The sequence below is a fragment of the Varanus komodoensis genome, unplaced genomic scaffold (genome assembly GCF_004798865.1).
Source record: "Varanus komodoensis strain SLA01 unplaced genomic scaffold, ASM479886v1 scaffold1, whole genome shotgun sequence".
Taxonomy (NCBI): domain Eukaryota; kingdom Metazoa; phylum Chordata; class Lepidosauria; order Squamata; family Varanidae; genus Varanus; species Varanus komodoensis.
Window position 1 is genome coordinate 6856604 of NW_025335268.1, and position 18708 is coordinate 6875311.

Here is an 18708-nt window from a genome sequence, read left to right on the forward strand (position 1 = left end):
AACTACATGAAACCGCTGGGAGAGGTCATCAGGAGGTGTGGGCTGCGGAATCATCAGTACGCTGATGACACCAGCTCTACCTCTCATTTTCCACCAATCCAGGTGAGGCAGTGGCTGTGCTGAACCGGTGCCTGGCCGAGGTAATGGGCTGGATGAGGGTCAATAAACTGAAGCTCAATCCAGACAAGACGGAGGTCCTGTTGGTTGGCGGATCGGGCTTCGGTGAGGGTGAATTGAACCTAGTCCTGAATGGGGTTGCACTCCCTCTTAGGGACAAGGTCCGCAGCTTGGGAGTGCTCCTTGACCCAGAGCTTTCACTGGAAGCTCAGGTGACAGTGGTGGCGAGGAGCGCTTTCCTTCAGCTTTGGCTGATCCACCAGCTGCGCCCCTACCTGGAGTACGTCTGCCTGACGACAGTGACACACGCGTTGGTGACTTCCCGCCTTGACTTCTGTAATGCGCTCTACGTGGGGCTACCCTTGAAGACGGTCCGGATACTTCAATTGGTTCAAAATAGAGCTACCAGGCTGCTGACGGGGACTGGGTGTTATGCTTATATGACTCCAGTCCTCCGTCAGCTTCACTGGCTTCCCATTGAAGTCCGGGCCCAATTTAAGGTGTTGGTGATGACCTATAAAGCCCTAAATGGCTTGGGTCCTGGTTACCTGAAGGAGCGCTTACGTCCATATATGCCCGCCTGCCCCCTGAGATCAGCGGGAGAGGCCCTTCTCCAGGAACCCTCCGTGAAGGAAATTAGGAGGGTATATACTCGGAGGAGGGCTTTCTCTGCGGTGGTGCCCAATCTATGGAATGCGCTCCCCAGAGAGGTCCGCCTGGCACCATCGTTATTTGTTTTTCGGCGCCAGGAGAAGACCTTTTTATTCAAGCGTCATTTTAACTGTTAATAGTATTTATTTATTTTATTTTTTGGCCAGGGTGACTTATTTTATATTGTTAACTTGTTTTATATTGTTAATTTATTGTATTTTAATTAATTTATTTGTAAGCCGCCCTGAGGCTTCGGCGAATGGGGCGGCATAGAAATTTTCTAAATAAATAAATAAATGTTATGATTTTAACAACATAAAATTTGGTAGTAAATTCATGTTTGAATCAACTGGGTACCATCTTGCCTTTTGTCTTATGCAATAAAACATCTTGGGATGGTCCTGCTGCTCCTACTGAATTACAGCTACAAAAGTGTATGAGTCCTGCCCGTTTTTGCATTTGACCATACTAACTGGCAACACCACTTCTACGAATAGTTTTTAAAGGAAAATAGACTCCCCTGGAACTTGGCAATCTTACTCAATCTTCCTTTATTCATAAATAAAGTCCAGTAGATCAGTTCTATGTTTGCATTTATGGAAGAATTGGTGCTCTAAATATAATGACTCTTTTGAAAAGTGAATTCTAAATTCCATGAAAAAAGAAACACACAAAATAAAGTAACATTGTGATATACTAGCCACTCTGCCCTGTTAGTGCCAATAACTGCTTCCTTCAAGGGCAAAAGGCAGCTCCAGAGATGTTTGTGTGATTCTTTTCAGGAGGCTTAAATACTGCCTAAAATGGGAGGATTTCCATTGTGGCTTACCCAAGAAGGGCAACTACCCCTTTAGGAAGATTTAACAGCAGTGAAGAATTTCCCTTGTTGAAGACATATCTAAGCACAACAGGAAAAATATATCCATGCAGTTGGCATTGGGATGTGTGTTGCTGTCTTTTTAACTTTTAGACTTATTGTATCCTCCTTGTTCTGGGCTAATTCCTATTTCCTGATCACATTCACATAACTGTTATTTAACCCTCTTTCTTAATAAAGGAAATGTACTTCACATTTAGTTTGTTTGTAGAAGGCAGTGCTTTTTTTTGTTAAAAAAAAAAAAGATGCTGGAACTCACGTCTTGGGGTCACACTTTTACACAATTGTCGCTGCCGGCAGTAAGCACTCAGCGCGCAACCACATGACCGATCCCAAGCTGAGCAGCGCCCCAAGCCAAGCAGCGCCCTCACAATCAGCGCCAACAATCAGCGCCGACACACAAGCAGCTCGCAGGCACTATGTTAATGATTTTTGCTGCCGACCTGCTACACCCAACAGGACGATTCACAATCACTTGGAAAAATCCGTCAAAAAATGGTGCTGGAATGCTGTTCCGGTGCGTTCTATGACAAAAAAAGCCCTGGTAGAAGGTAAGCAATTTGGTAACAATCTGTTACTGGTAAGTTTCTCTGCATTAGCCCAAGATGTGAAGCTGTCTCAAACTGAGATGGATCATTGGTCCATCCAAGTGCTTTCTTTGCTGATTTATGGAGGCTCTTCAGCATTTTTACTGGCCATACTACTTATCTTCTTTGAACCGGGTGTGTTGTGCATACAAAAGAGATGCAGTACTGCTGGTCTGTGGATCTTCCTCTCCTGCAAAGATTCAGCCCCTTACATGATGGGGGAAATCTTCAGGGTTTGAACCTACAACTGCATAGGCCAGTAATGGCGAACCTATGGCACGTGTGCCAAGTCACCCCAGCATCGCCCCAGCAGCCGAGCATTGGATAGCAGCACACACAGGGGTCATGCGCATGCTTGGAAAGGATTAGTGGTGCCAGGCAATGATGTCACAAGCCACAATTCATTAGCTGTGACTTGACCGAGCTTTCACATGGCCGGTCAGTGTACTGCCAAGGATATATATATATATTTGCTTGGACTGGCTGTGAGTTTTAATACATTTGTTTTTATTAACACAAGATTTTAGCTTTGAGTTTTCTTATGAAAAATTGAAGTTTAATATCTAAGATTTAGCAAAGATATGTTCTAATTAATGTTGTGCTGTCCCCCTGGCATATTTGAATTTGCAGCATCATATTCAGGTTTTATTGCAGTGTTGGCACTTTGCAGTAAATAAGTGGGTTTTGGGTTGCAGTTTGGGGACTCAGTCTCTAAAAAATTCACCATCACTGGCATAGGCAATACCTTGTAGGAATGTGAGGCCTAAATAACTGTGTAATGGGGAAACAAAGTACTGATTGTGCAAATATAAGGAAACTGTGGTATGTGGTCATATTCAGAATAGTCCTATGTGCATTTGCTAATAGTGAAGGACAGATTGTCCTGACTTTTTTTTTCTAAAGGAAGAGCCACACCTAAATATGCAAATAACACTTTGGGGACAAATCAGATTTTTGATGTGTGGAATCCTAGGAGTGAGAATTCTGAAGAAATACTGATTCTAAGAAATCAAGGCTATTTGCATTATTCAGTATTTAGTTTACAGTTTGCCATAATTAGCTGTCCCTTTACAAAGTGCTTTGACTCTCACCTTTGCTGTACAGTATTTTCTTGTGGAACACCAGATGGATTATGTTGCTGTTAAATTGCAAACTTATTCAGAATGGACAGACATTTACTGTGCTGTTCAGCAATAATTGGCACCTTATGCATAGATCCTGCAAGAAACAGCAACAGCATTATTATAACATTTCTATGCCGCCCCTTGCCGAAGCCTCGGGGCGGCTTACAACACAATAAAATACATTGAAATACAATAGAACATAATAAATTACAAAAATACAAAAAATACACTGAGTTTCAAACATAATAATATAAAATTAAAAATAACAGTATAAAATAAGTAAATAAATAATATAGGAGGAGAAAAGAGAAGGAAGAAGAAGTTGCCCTGGCCAGATCATATATTTTAACAATTAAAATGATGTTTAAATAAAAAGGTCTTTACCTGGCACCGAAAAACCAGTAACGACGGTGCCAGGCGGACCTCTTTGGGGAGTGAATTCCATATATGCTATAATATGCCTTGAAGGGGACTGTTAATGCTCCTTCCAGCTGTCCTTCCGGTGGTGAGGAGTCAAACTGAACTTGCTTTGCCTCCTTACTGGATAAATAGGACAGTCATTGGCTGTTTATCCTAGGTAGGTTCTAGTGCTATAGCAGCTTTTTCCAACATGGTGCCTGCCTTATGTTTTGGCCTACAACTACCATCAGCTTCAGCCAGAATGGCCAGTGGGCAGGAATGATGGGGGTTGGAGTCTAAAACATGCAGAAGACATTGGTCAGGGGAAGGTTGGGCAGTAATTCATGACATAAATATCCATGTTCTCCAGTGCACCCATTAGAATCTTCTTTGCCCAGTTAAATCAACTCTCAGCTGTTCTAGGCTTTCCATTGTAGCATTCTGGTTTTCCTTTCTTTTCAAAAAAATATGTTCATCCAAAATCACATTGTTCAGATTGGACCTTTGCAACACAGCAATTGCTTTTGTTTTCAGACCCTCTGAGTTGAATTATAAAATCAAACATCCAACACAAAAGCATTCCTCTTCAGATTCAGAAGCAAAAGCAAGGCCTCTAAAATGCAGACCTGCAATTGATTCTACTTGTACAAATCCAAACACTTTTCAGCCCATTCTCTTTTTATAGGAATAGGGTCTCTTGCTTATGTAATACCTTCTGTATTCAAAGCTGTCATTCTCTGGAGGAACATGTACATCTATAAATATATTCATACTTGAAGCTCTATTGAAAAATCAGGCAATGGCATCACAAAATTTCTGCTCTATGCATCACCATGATGCATAATCTTGTTTATGGAGAACACTTGGCATCGATGAGTATGCTGGAAGCTGGCACAGAATATGGTCTTTTCATCAAACAAGGTGAACATTAAGATCAAGCTGTGTGTGATGTGCAAATGTGCGTAAAGCAAGCATATTAATAAAATTGTTATACTACTTTTCTACCAGGGAACCTAAGAAAATCTGTCATTCTCAAATACTAAATAAATGTGTCTTACACTAAATGCTGCAACATTATTTGTGGCCAGTTGATGGTCTTTTTGCAGGCCTTTTCCTCTGTTCTTCTGTCCATCAGAATCCACAGGCCTGAAGCAGTCCCAGAAAAGACAGGTAAGTGGCTGGCCCAGTAGTGTACTCAAGCCTGCAAATTGTCCCTCCTTCTGAGGAAAAGGCGTTTTGGGAAAGGCATGTTTTGAGGGAAGTTATGTATAAAGAAGAGGAAGTTAAATCCTCTCTCCACCTATCATGTCCCCAAATTCAAGCAGTTTCCACAGTCACTGGTTTAGCCAGATGGGACTTCAGCAGCCCCCATACACCTACCCAACGTGTAACAAACGATGGGGGCACTGACCAACATTGGCAACATCTGCTACTGGACTGGCATGGAATACCAGGGCCCACTGGTGCTAGCCCTGCTTACTGCAGCATCCTTCCTTTTTAGTTCAAAAAGCACACATACGGGTGCTACACCTGCGCAGTGCCTATGGCTGGGAGATTGATAGCTAATGGTTTTGGTGGGAAACTCCGCTCCCCTCCCCCCGTAGTAGTATATATGGAGCAGAGTGTCTGCCATTTTCCAGTCTTCGCCGTTCGTTGTGCCTCGTACTGCTTTCGCTCTTGCTAAGATCGTTTCTCATTCTTCTCCGCTTTTGCGATTTCTCTTTCTCCTTTTTCCAAGTTCATATTTCCTCGCCCTTATTGCTCGTTAGTGTTCCTGTTAGTCTCTTCGTTCCTCCTCTTCTTGTTTTCTAAAAAACAAAAAACCGGCACCGACTAGGGAGAGCGGTAGATCAGTGTCGCCAGGAGATTCTTCCTCCAGCATTCCAGCTCCCTATTGGATGGACTCGGATGAGTCCGAGGTTGATTTGACTTAACCTGATGCTGCTGTCACATCTCAGGGCCCCGGATCACCAGAAGAGCCGCATATCTCCTTTGCAGAGTTGATGTCCAGGCTGGTTTGGTCGCTGGAGATCGAGGCTCAGCACCAGCCCGGTCCCAGCACCGATCGGTTCTACAGTGTGGTCCGGGGTGAACAATCGACCTCCATCGCCTTGCTGCTTATTACAATTCTGCGTCAGGCGATGACCCAGCCATGGGACCTCCCGGCTCACCCTCAACCAACATCAAGGAGATACGAAGCCATGTATTGGGTTCAGAAGGAGGACTCCCGTTCCTCCTACGTCGCCCTAGACCAAACTCGGTCATGGTGGAGTCTTCTCAGGGCCGAGAGGCAAGGGGTCACACCGCGCCCCGTGACAAGGAAGGGAGGAAGATTGACTCCCTCGCACGCCGAGTCTATGTGGCCTCTGGACTTGGCCTGCGAATCTCCAATTATGAGGCGACATTGGCGCGCTACCAATATTTTATAATGCAGCGCCTGGACAACATCATTGCCGCTCTCCCAGACAAACAAGGCAACCTTGCAAGGGTTTTCATAAAGGAGGTCATGCAGGTCGCAGTACAACAGCTCTCCACGGCCAGACACCATGTGGATACCGATTTGAGGGCCTTAGTCAGTGCCATATCCCTCCGACGACATGCTTGGTTGCGTAATTGCAACTTTCTGGAGGAGATGAAGAGAAGGATTGAGGAGATGCCCTTTGACGGGTCCGGCCTCTTCAACACGAAGACTGACCACAAGTTAAAGAAGATACACGAGTCTAGGATGACGGCTCGATGCATGGAGATGCAGCCTCAGCCTAGACGTAAGTGGTCTTGGACCCGTCCACATTACCGACAGCAGTATCAGCCCTGACAATAGCCACAGCACCTCTAGCAACGCCGCAGACAACAGCCGCCTCAGCGATTCCAACAAGGCCACTGCCATTTTGATGGTGACAAGTGCCAACGCTGATGGGACAGGTGTACCTTTCCTCTGCTCCCATTCCCACCTTTCCCTCTCTCATTTGGGGACCGGCTGAAAGGCCGACTCCCCATTTGGGAGTCCATCACATCTGATCGGTGGGTGTTATCCATCATTCAGCACGGATATTGAATAGAATTCGACATTGTTCCACCATCGAGTCTGATCCGGTTTACTCCATGCTCGCCCATATTGTTGGACGAAGTTCACCAGCTCCTTTGTAAAGGAGTGGTTCATCATTTGTCTCTATTTGAAGGACTCCACGGATTCTGTTCTAGATAATTTATGGTCCCGAAACAGGATGGGGGTCTCCAACCAATATTGGATCTAAGAGCTATTAATAGATTTATAACACCAAAGAAATTTCGGATGACCACCCTTCAAAACATTCTACCGTTGCTGAGGCAAGAGGACTGGTTTGCCTCATTGGACTTGAGGGACGCCTATTTCCACATTTCGATCCATCTGTGTCATAGGCGTTTCCTCAGTTTTGCCATTGGTTCTGAAATCTTCGAATTCACGGTGCTCCTGTTTGGGCTGGCTATGGCCCTGAGGGTCTTTACAAAGTGCATGGCCCTGGTCTGCACATATCTCCGACTACGTGGTGTTCAAATATACCCCTATCTCGACGATTGGTTATTAGTCTCTCAGACCAGAGAAGAACTTTTTTCCTCTATACATATGACTTGCACCCTACTGCAGGATCTTGGACTTTGCATTAATCTTGAGAAATCCTCTCTTGTTCCTGCGCAGATGATCAATTCATCGGAGCCCGTCTGGATTCCATGGTGGCAAAAGCATTCCTTCCACGAGACAGGCAGCATACTCTTGCTCGACACATCCATCGAAGGCGATGGGACAGGACAGTTCCTGCCCGATCTATCCAAAGACTCTTGGGACACATGGCCGTGTTGGTCGCCATCGATCCAAATGCCAGACTTCGACTTCGCCCTCTCCAGCTCTACTTCAACAAGATGTTTCGACCACAAAAGGACTTGTCTACGAAGTTAATTCGACTCCCGTCCTCTGTTCTACAATCTCTGATATGGTGGACAGTTCCAGCCAACTTAAATGTTGGGGTTCCGTTCCGACCCCAGTGCCCTACAGTGACTCTCGGTACCGATGCATCCCTGCTTGGATGGGGAGCAGTGTGTTCAGATCTATGCACTCAAGGTGTTTGGAATCTACAGGAGTCTAAGCATCATATCAATTTCCTGGAACTTCTGGCAGTATTCAAGGCCCTATGATTGTTCGAGGATGTTCTTCGGCACCAAGTTGTTCAGATAACCTCGGACAACAATGCTACAGTCTTTTATCTGAACAAACAAGGCAGGACAAAGTCACCCATGTTGGCTCGGCTATTGATACAGATATGGAACTGGTGCATCCCGAGAGACATTGCTCTCGTAGCAGTACATCTAGCCGGTACGGACAATGTCGAGGCCGATCTTCTAAGCGGACAAATGTCGACATCTTACAAGTGGGAGCTGGATCGACAGATATGTGACCAACTCTTCCATCGCTGGGGGCATCCAGACATGGACTTGTTCGCTACCCGGCAGAACAGGGTATGTGAGAATTTTTGCTCAAGAGCGGGAGTCAGACAAGGATCATCAGGGGATACTTTTATGATCCCTTGGAGCAATATGAGCTTTTACGCTTTCCCTCCGATTCCCCTAGTTATGAGAGTAATATCGAAGATAGTTCACGACAGGGCCACAGGACTGCTGATAACTCCATGGTGGCCACGCCAAGCATGGTTTTCAACACTTCTTCGAATATCTCACGAAGAATATCTTCAACTTTCGTCTGTTCCTTATCTAATAACTCAGCAAGAGGGCACAGTTCGCCACCCGGATTTAACATCGCTGAAATTAACAGCCTGGCAGATTCGATAACTGTCGGTACTGACTCGGTACTGATGGCGTGTACCTCTTCTACAGATCGTGTCCCCGGATCCGACACTCGAATCAAGGCTTCGAATCCGTTGCTTTTCCCTGCTTCATCGGATTCGACTGTTTTCCACCCAGAGATTCAGAGCATTCTTGAATCTGTGTTAAGACTGTCAACCCAAAAATCATATGAGGCAAAGTGGCGGTGATTCTCTACTTTTGCTGAGTCTCGTTCATTTCTTCCATATTCAGCATCCATAGTGAATATTCTTCAGTTTCTCTTAGAACTCCACCATTTAGGACTTAAACCATCTTCCATAAAGGTGTACACGGCGGCAGTTTCTTACTACTGTGGTACAATTCAGGGATCCTCCTTTTTTTCTCAACCACTGATAAAGAGATTCCTTAAAGGACTGCATAACCTCCATCTGACGATCAGACCAGTTATGCCTACTTGGAGTCTTTCAGTGGTATTACAAGCACTAACCAGAGCTCCATTTAAACCTTTGGTGACTATTGATTTGCGCCTTGTTTCTTGGAAGACAGCATTTCTTGTAGCAATTACATCAGCTCGAAGAGCTAGTGAGCTCTGTGCCCTCAGGGTAGACCCTCAATATTTGAATTTTCATAGGGAGAAAGAAAGTTCTGTGAATGGATCCGTCTTTTCTACCGAAAGTGGCTACTACTTTTCACTTGAGTCAAGAGATCATCTTACCTGCTTTTTTTCCATCTCCATCGAATCCGATTGAGAGATCCTTTCATGCGCTCGATGTATGGCGCTGCTTAGCCTTTTATAGATCAAGGACTGAATCTATCTGTTGCTCCAATCGGCTCTTTGTTAAATACTCTGAGCAGGAGCAAGGTTCTCCTGTTACCCGTCAAAGACTCTCCAAATGGATAGTTCACACTATAAGTTTGTCCTACCAGTTGGCTAAGATAGACTTACCTACAGTCCCAAGCAGTCATTCTACACGAGCAGTAGCTGCTTCTTCAGCCTTCGCGGCGGGTGTCCCGATTGACGATGTCTGCAGGGCGGCCACCTGGGCCACTCCATGCACATTCGCTAAGCATTATCATTTGGATGTTCGTGCGAGACAGGACTGTTTCTTTGGCAGAGCTGTTCTTTCAGCTGTTCTTCATTGATGACACCTCCCCTCCTCCAGTCAGGGTAAGCTTTCTAATCTGCCCATATGTGTGATGCACAGAGGCCACGACAAGAAAAGCAGGTTGCTTACCTGTAACTGATGTTCTTCGAGTGGCCATCTGTGCAGTCACATAACCCACCTGCTGGCCCTGCTCAGTGTCAATGGGTGGAACTTGTTATCGGTACCATACTGTTCTTTATGCTCGGTACCTACACCATATTTCTTAAGTTGTCATCGGTACCGACAACGTTTTTCCTTAGTTTAAATTTTTTCTCTAGAGAGCGAACGTCCGGTCTATCAAAGACTGGAAAATGGCGGACACTCCGCTCCATATATACTACTGCAGGGGGGACAGTGGAGTTTCCCGCCAAAACCGTTAGCTATCAAACTCCCGGCCATAGGCACTGCACAGGCGCAGCACCCATATGTGTGACTGCACAGATGGCCACTTGAAGAACATCAGTTACAGGTAAGCAACCTGCTTTTCTACAACAATATGTTTATTTATTTCCAAGTAAATGAGTTTAAGTGTAGCAGGAGTAAATTCCATTTTATCCCAGTAGTTGTGATGGTGTTACTCAACAAAATTAAAAATAGAAACAGTCTGAGAAGTTTTGCATTTTAAACTGAGTTGGTAAATATTTTTTTGTTTTGTTTACTCTAACATACCAGGAATCTAGAATCATGGAATGGAAAGTGAGTGGGGAGAGAAGGGAAGAGTTAACTGAAGTTACATCCAGGGCTTTCTAAAGCTACTCACATTTGGATCACCATAAAGGTCACAGTTGTATCACACATCTCCAAAGTCAGCAGCTTATATTCAACCAGTGCAGGATGGAGGGACTGGCAGGGATGATGTCCTTGTCCCTATCCTCGTACCCTGCATTTGTGCAGGATGAGCTTTTTTACCCATCTAGAAAAACTTTGGCAGGAGAGGGAAGGAAGCTGAAGAGGCCCCAAGGTATCTTGTATCCTGGTCTTTCTGGACTCTACCCCTCTGTCCACTGAGATGTCCCCTTTTACTCCTTTCCAAGTTTGTGTTCCCAACCTCGACATGGTTGCCAACATGGTTCTGTATGTGCCAGCTGTGAGCGGGAGGGACCAGATTGCAGATTCCTCCTTCCAAAGTCAGAGTGCTGTTTCCAGCTGGATCATGGAATCCAAAGTATCCTATGCCCCCTCCCCCTCCAAGGCTATCTAGAGGCTATGGGATTGTTCCTTAAATCTAGAGTCTCAAGTCACCTAGCTGCAACACTGCCTACAGCAGCTACTTCCAAAGGGTTTGAAAAGCAGGAAAGCATGCATTAGTAGTCTTGTGAGATGAGGAGCAAATTGGAATGATATGGAGAAGAAAAAGAAAGCTAGTGGGGAATGGATTAATAGATTACCTCTGCCATGCCACTTTTCTGGTCAAAACAGGTCCCTTTCAAAAATGTTTTTCAGCAGAAACACTGGCCATGGGATCTGACTTGCATGTGTTCGTGCACAGAATGTAATTTGCTCTTCAGGGCCACCTAGATGCATTCAAAACATGGTGCTGGAGGAGAACCTGTGAAAACCTTAGACCAGCAGAAAAATAAACAAGTGTGTCCCTGATCAAAGCAGCAAGAACTTTCCCTGGGAGCAAAAATGACAAAACTGAGGTTGTCATACTTCAGACACATCATGAAAAGGCAAAACTCACTGGAGAAGACAATCATGCTGCAGAAAGCCAAAGGCAGAAGAAAAGGGGGAAGACCAGCTATGAGATGGATCAATTCCATAAAGGAAGTCACAACCTTGAGGTTACAAGAGCTGAGTAGGACTGTCAAGGACAAGAAATTTTGGAGAGCATTTATCCACAGAGCTGTCTTGTCAGAGATTACTTGATGGTACATAATAGTAACAGGTGGGGAAGGCTGAGCACCCTTGCAAGGTGAGAAAGAAATGTTTACCTCTTTCTTTGCCTGCTATAGTCCTGAAAAACATAACCTTTCCAAAGTGGCTATATGCCTTAAAGGGGAATCTTCTCGCTGGAAGTTGCAAAGTCAAAAAAAGTGGCCACCATGTGCTGCATTTCTTCCAAGATAAATTGGCTAATGCAAACCAAGTGAAAGTCCCTGTCCACACCTTGCCTGGTCCTGAAGATATTCAGGCTTCTCTGTGCCTGTGTAGACCAAAAAAAAAAAGGAAAAAGAAAAGACGGAAGGAAGAAACAGAAACCTCATATGGATTGCATTCACAGAATTAACTTGACCTCTAGTTTGGCTCTCACACTCTTGTTTTATGAGCACAACAAAAAGTTCTTGTTCAGGAATAAGAGACTTGATATTTAGGGGCCTGAACTAGGATTTCCTGCAGTCATGCTCTAATAGCTAGCCTCCTGTTGTGCTGTGTCTACTAAAAGGGTTGGAAGGCTCTGTTGTGATAGCCTTGCAATCAGGAATGATTTTTTGACCATTTGTATTTTCACTTCCACACCAATTCTGGACTTGATACTGCTGCATCTAGTCCAGGACTAATTGTGCAGTACTCCTGTGGAGCATGAGCTGAAATGGATCATATGCATGCACTGTGGAGATCAGAAGGAAGGAGAAGTGCTTATATTGCAAATTGTGTTGTTCGTAAGTATCATCTGATACCACAGGAACAGACAGAAGAGACACAATGGGAAAGCCAAAATTATGGTTAAGAGACCTTGGCCCACTGAGGAAATTACTTGCTCCTGCAGGATCACACACACTCCTTTCCTGGTGCTGAAGGTGTCTGACAGAGTTGCAATGAGTTCTGGAACATATTCTTTAGATCAGGATATGTGCAAGATCTCTAGGATAGGAACAGTTCTAGGTCTAAGTTTTTTAAGCCCTTCTGGGATGATGACTGAAGTGCAGTACAGTGCTGTGATAGTCATAATAAGAATATAAGCACATTAACTGAAAGGTAGACTAGAAACTGGTCTTTCATATTTCATTCTTGAACAAGGTGCTAGAGCATGTGGTTTCTTCTGCTCAGCTCCAGGGATTTCTGCATGAGACTGATGAGCAAAATCCATTTCAATGTGGCTTCAGAACACACAACAGGAAGCAGAGTCATGCTGGATCAGACCAAAGGTTCATCTAGTCCAACACTCTGCACACATGGTAGCGTACCAGCTACCACAGGACCACTCAAACAGAATAGATGCAAGACCTCTGTCTGTCCAAGCTCCTGAGCAACGAAGCCATGCCACTCCTGAGCAGCCATGCCACTTTTGATAAAGGAGATAGCACATGGCCAGCAAAGCTAGTAGCCACAGATAGCCTCCTCTTCTGGAAATCTGGCCAGTGTCCCTTTAAAGCTGTCTAAATAGGTGGCCATCATCACTTTCCATGGCCACTAATTCATAGTGTAATTATAGAATTTGCGAAAAAGTACTTCTTTTTGCCTGCCCTAAACCTTCCACCAATCATCTTCATGGGATGACCCTGGGTTTGAGTGTTACGAGAGAGAAAAATGTTTTCGCCTCTATTTTCTCCACACCATGCATTATTTTAAATGCCTTTATCATACCTTCCCTTACTTGCCTTTTTTGTGAGTTAAATTATCCCAGTTCTTGTAGCCACTCCTCTAGTCCCTGATTATTTTCATAGCCGCCTGATTATTTTCATTGCCTGTCTCTGTACCTTTTCCAACTCGATAATGTGCTTACTCAGGTGAGGCAACCACAAATAGTTTGAGTGTGGTAGCAAGTATTTGTATAAGGGGTGTATAGCTCTATTTTCTGTTCTATTCCTATTTATGCCTAGCCTTCATGCTTTTTCACAGCAGCTGAGTACTGGGCTGACATTTTCATCGAGCTCTCTACTACTAGCCCAAGATCCCTTTCTTGCTCAGTCGCTGTTAATTCAGGCCTGATTGTAAGACAGATACTGCTTTCACCAGGAAGTAGGCAGCAAGAGTATGGCCCTGTTAGTTCTGCTGGATCTTTTGGTGGTTTTCCATACCTTGTGAGGCATCCATCAGAGATGGGATTGGGAGCCATCATTGTATGGTGGCGCCAGTTTTTTGGAGGAGGAGGAATCTCAGGTGGTGGATTCCTGTACATGCTGTGACAGCCTGAGGCCCCCCTCAGGGTTCCATCATCCCCCCCCCGCCCCCACTATTTAACATACACATAACGCAGTGGGAGAGATTGTCCAAAGTTCTGAGGCTTGGCAATATCTGTATGATGATGATCTCAAACTAGGGATGTGCAGTTTTGTTAAATCCATGTTGTCTGCATTTCTTGGATTGTCATGTACCTTTGTTCTGTCAATCTAGTCATTGACAAAATCAGATTTTTTTTCAATTTCCTGAACAAATGTTTATTTTCAAAAATAAAACCTTCCCAGACACACAGGTTCCCCAGAATGCCTGTGTGTGGGGGATACATTATCACTCCTTTAATTTTATTTGTATTGGTCAGGCCAATAGTTTCAAATGCTTTCAGGAGTAAAATTGTTTCCTTATTTTTAGGGACAGGTATTTGTATGACTCTCGGGACGCAGTGAGTGATTCTCGGGACAACAGGGTGGGTTGTTTAATGGATCCATCGCAGAGTATTTGGTTCTTTATTACTTATATTGAAAAGTATACAGTGACACTGGGGTTGCTTCTAGATTAGAACATTGCTGATGTATGGCTTTTTTATAATGAGCTAGAAGCCAACTTAAAATAAAGATTCCACACAGCACAATTAATATAGAGCTATATTAACTAGCAGTGCCCTTCTCGTCAGCCAATATTCTTCTACAGTGTCTGTTCACAATTAAGTTTCATTCAGCAAAGTTCCTAATGTTATATGAAAGGCTTGTGTTTGTAGATTTAGGTGCTAACAGCTATTTTGCTATAAAAGAAAGAAAAGAGAAGAAATTGTTAATTTAATACTATCCCAAGAGAGCTTTATTTAGCTTAATTTCCCTTATTTAAACTTTTAACATTTGATTGGTATAAGGAGTTTGAAAAACTTTAAGGTATTGCCCTCATTATTATGACTAGTTATTTTTTAAAGTAGGTAATTGCAGTTATGGTGGGGACACAGAGATGCCTCTCACATTAGGACTGCAAAAAAAGGGAGGGTCTTCTCACTGATTCCCACCCCCCCCCCCCCCCCCCCCAAAAAAAAAAACCCCCCTGTGGAATGATCTCTTTACTGGCACCAACTTAGCATCTGGTCAACATCAGGTTGAGGTTTCCTTTTATGCCTAGGCATTTAAAGACTTACAAGGGTATTTAAGGACTTGAGCAGATTCACTATCCCTGGTGTTTTACAAGTTTACCTATATTATATGTTGTTTTAGCTATTTTTAATTTGTTTTTAAATGTTTGTATTTTGGAAAGTTTGCATAGTGTTTTATGAACTACCACTTAGAGAACTTCAGCTATTGGGTGGTATATGGGTGGAAATAAATAATATGTCAGAGCAGCCACAGGAGGCAAGTAAAAATCCCCTTTCAATAACTAGTGCAAGCAAGTGCTTTATTCTTACAAGAACTGTAATACTTCTATTTCTTATTCTTTCTACTATGTGGACAAACAAAGATGGTATCATGTCAGATAGTAAACTTTGGATAAGTGTAAATATCTCTTGAAGGACATGGGGAAATTATCTAGGGTTAGGAAAGCAAGCCAAAATGGCATCTTCTCAACATTATTTATTTAGATTTGTAATTTTCTACTGATCATTAGTTTTTGACATTCTATTGCTGGTCTTGATTTCTCTAATTCAATGTATGTTAATGTTTCATTGTTGTTTTTATGCTACTGATTTCCTTATATTCTGCCTTTTTTCTCTGACAAGGGACAGTCCTCTACCACCCTTTTATTCTTAAATCAACTCTGTGAGGTTGATTAAGCTGAGATTCAGTGGCTGGTCCAAAATCACCCAGTGGCATTCATGCCTGAGTGGGAACTAGAACCTCTGTCTTCCAAGTCTCAGTCCAGCATTCTAACTGCCATGTCACACTGGCTTCATTTGTGTTAGTCTCTTTGGACATATTCCGGAGGGAGACGTCTTAATTCAAAGAAATCAAACGCTTGTTGAGGGAAAACATTCCCAAGGTAGCCAAGTACATCATATTGAAGGATACAATTTATCTTTCTTTAAAAAGCACTTCAATAACAAATGATTCAGGACATTACTTGAGAAGAAACATAGTGTAAAATACAACTTAATATGATCTCACAAGAACAAGATGTTACCTTGTCAGGATTTTAGTCATAAAACAAAATAGTAAGGATGATGAGTGATTTCAAATTTGCAGTATAAATATAGTGGATAGGAACTGTGTTTTTACATAGTGCAACTATGTCCATAGAACTGCTGACATTTGTCAAGTTTTCAAACCATATTTATTTTTATGAGAAGCAAATGAAAAGAAAGAGATTAAATGAAAAACCTCTAACAACAAATAAGGGACTGAACTGAATGGAAAATAAAAAGCAAATTAACAAAACAACAAGCTTCTGAAATATCCCAGATAAAATTTGGGACTTCCTATGATCAGAAGCCTGAATTGTAAAGCTAAGTGTCTGCATTTGTGAGCATTATGAAATGTGACCTAGGATGCTAGTCAATGTTAATTGCCATTAACTATTTGACACACACCAGATTTAAATGTATATGTTCCTTATGGTCTCTGTGTCCCACAGATATGGACTCTGTGCCTGCGGAGAGCCTGTTGTTGGGAGGATTTTCCAAGTTAGGCTTGTTCTGATAGGAGCCCCTCCCTCCTGCCCCCTGGTGTATCTAGGAGGAGCTCGCTCCATTTTCCCCAGTTCTCTTCCATTTGACCTTGTGGGGGCTTTGGGTCTTTCCTCCTCTGTTCTCGTTCTTTCTTCAAAAACCCCACTTTATCCCTTGTTATACTTATCCCCCCACACATACACTGTACCCTCCCACTGTCATCTCTGCATCTCTAATTCTTCCTTCTTATTTTCTTTTTTTTTCTTTTGTCTTCCAATGACACTCAAGGTGCCTTTTTGGAAGTGCATCCACTGTGGGAGTCGTTTGCCTCCCACAGACAGGCACTCACTGTGTCTCTTCTGCTTGGGAGAGGAGCATTGTGGGGATACCTGTGTGCTCTGCCAGGCATTCATGCGACTGGCCTGGAAAAACCAAGCAGGCCAACTTTGGGCTGAGCTTTGGAGCTGTGCCCTTTTGGCTGTTGACTTGGCCACAGCAGTGCTGTCTGAGTGTCCATCCAGCTCACAGGTGATTTCTCCTTCCAGCCCTCCATCAGTGGTTGCAGGGGCCTACTGGTTGTGCCTGGGTGCACAGAGGAAGAAAGTCAGGCGAGGAAGCTGGCCAAGAAGGCTTCCCCATGCAGCAGCTATTAAATTGAAATATCTGCGCAAGAGAGTTCCCCATACGTAATGCCATATCTAGTTCAGTGCTTGATGCTTAGGCTTTGTCTACTGACATGTATTCTTTGAGAGCTACTGAAACTAAATTAGAGCCTCACAATTACCTGTTCTGAGCTGTAAGATTTATACTCAGGTACAACAAAGTGTATAAAAATGTAGTGCAAATGTTGGTCTTAATTTGCACCTTAGAGAGCCAGCATGGGTAGTAATTGAACATGCATATCAAAACAAAACAATAACCAAAATGTTACACACTCTGTACTGTTCCCATGTATGATTTTCTATGTGCAAAACCACATAGAGAAATAAATAATAGAAATAAATAGCATGGTCATTAGCTTTTTAAAGATGTCTTGGCATCTGCAATAACTCACATGATAGTGCATCAGGTATCTGCTATAATACTAAGCTGCTTTTTGTCTTTTTGCTGCTATTGAGTATCGCAGCTGGTTTTCTAGTTTGTTAGTAGAATACAAGCATTGGGCATTGGAAAAGGGCCCACAAAGTGTCCATTAAAAGAGCAATTGCTTTTCTCACAGGTTTGTACACTGAGTTCAACCTGAGCAAACTGAGTTCACTCACAGAATTCATCTGGATTCAGTCTATTAAAGTTAAAAGTATTAAAGTTAAAAGCATTGATTAATTGAGAATGAAGTTTACCACCTGTAGTGGTAGAAAAGCCTAAATTTGTAAGTTAATCTAATTGCAATATTTGAAAAATCTCTTTTGCAGATAATTGCATTTGATGAGTTAAAGACAGACTTCAAGAGCCCTATAGACCAGTGCAATCCAGCACATGCGGTGAGTTCCATTCTGCTCTTTCACTCAAACTAAATTTTGATGGATACACTACACTGACAACAGAAAATATGGTACAGAATTGAATAAGGATTTATGATTTCATGTAACTTATTTTTTATTTTAATGTATGAAAGTGGTGAATCTTGATCATAAGTATTTCTGATTCTGAACTGAGAGGAACTGGAATGGAAAGGTGCAAGCTAACAGTTTATTTATACAATCCATAATTGACTTTGTTTTTGCAAAGACAAACCAATGGGTATTGAACTATTGTGGCTCAATAGAGTGTTAGACTAGAACTCAGGAATTTTTGCCTCTCATTCACATTCAGCTATGAAGCTCACTAGAGGAGAAGAGAAGGACCATGCGAGCTGCTCTTGCAGTCCTTGGAAGAGGAAAAGGCAGGATATAAATGTAATAATGAATAAATAGTTTGAATATGCCCATAGGAAGAGTTGTAAGAGCAATCAGATATCCACTTCACCATATTGCAAGCTATGCATAATCTTTATTACTTATTCCCCTTTTCTTGCAAGGAAACAAACAGAGCTTACATAATCCCTTCCTCCCTTTATTTTATTGTCACAACATCCCTGTGAGGTAGACTAGGCTGAGAGTCCGTGCATGAATGAAAGTCACCCAGTGTCGGGGAAGTGCTCCCACCAAGAGCTCAGTTCTTCTTCGACTGCCATCAAGAGCACATTGGGAAGTTCTTCCTCTGCTACTTACTGATACTGTAACTGTAGCTGTAACTCTCAGTAGGAAGAGTGGTCTTATGGGGCTTCTGTCTCATAACATCTGTTCAAAAGATATGGTGAAAAAAAGCTACA

At 43.1% G+C, this 18708-nt stretch overlaps 1 protein-coding gene across 2 annotated transcripts in view; it reads left to right on the top strand.

Moving 5' to 3' along the window:
• CNIH3 (cornichon family AMPA receptor auxiliary protein 3) overlaps positions 1-18708 on the top strand; it is a 79355-nt gene that overhangs the window by 25545 nt on the left and 35102 nt on the right. For both annotated transcript variants that reach the window (XM_044448229.1, XM_044448237.1), the window contains exon 2: positions 17810-17878. In XM_044448229.1, coding sequence (XP_044304164.1) covers positions 17810-17878 — 69 coding nt within the window. The remainder of the gene's footprint in view (positions 1-17809; positions 17879-18708) is intronic.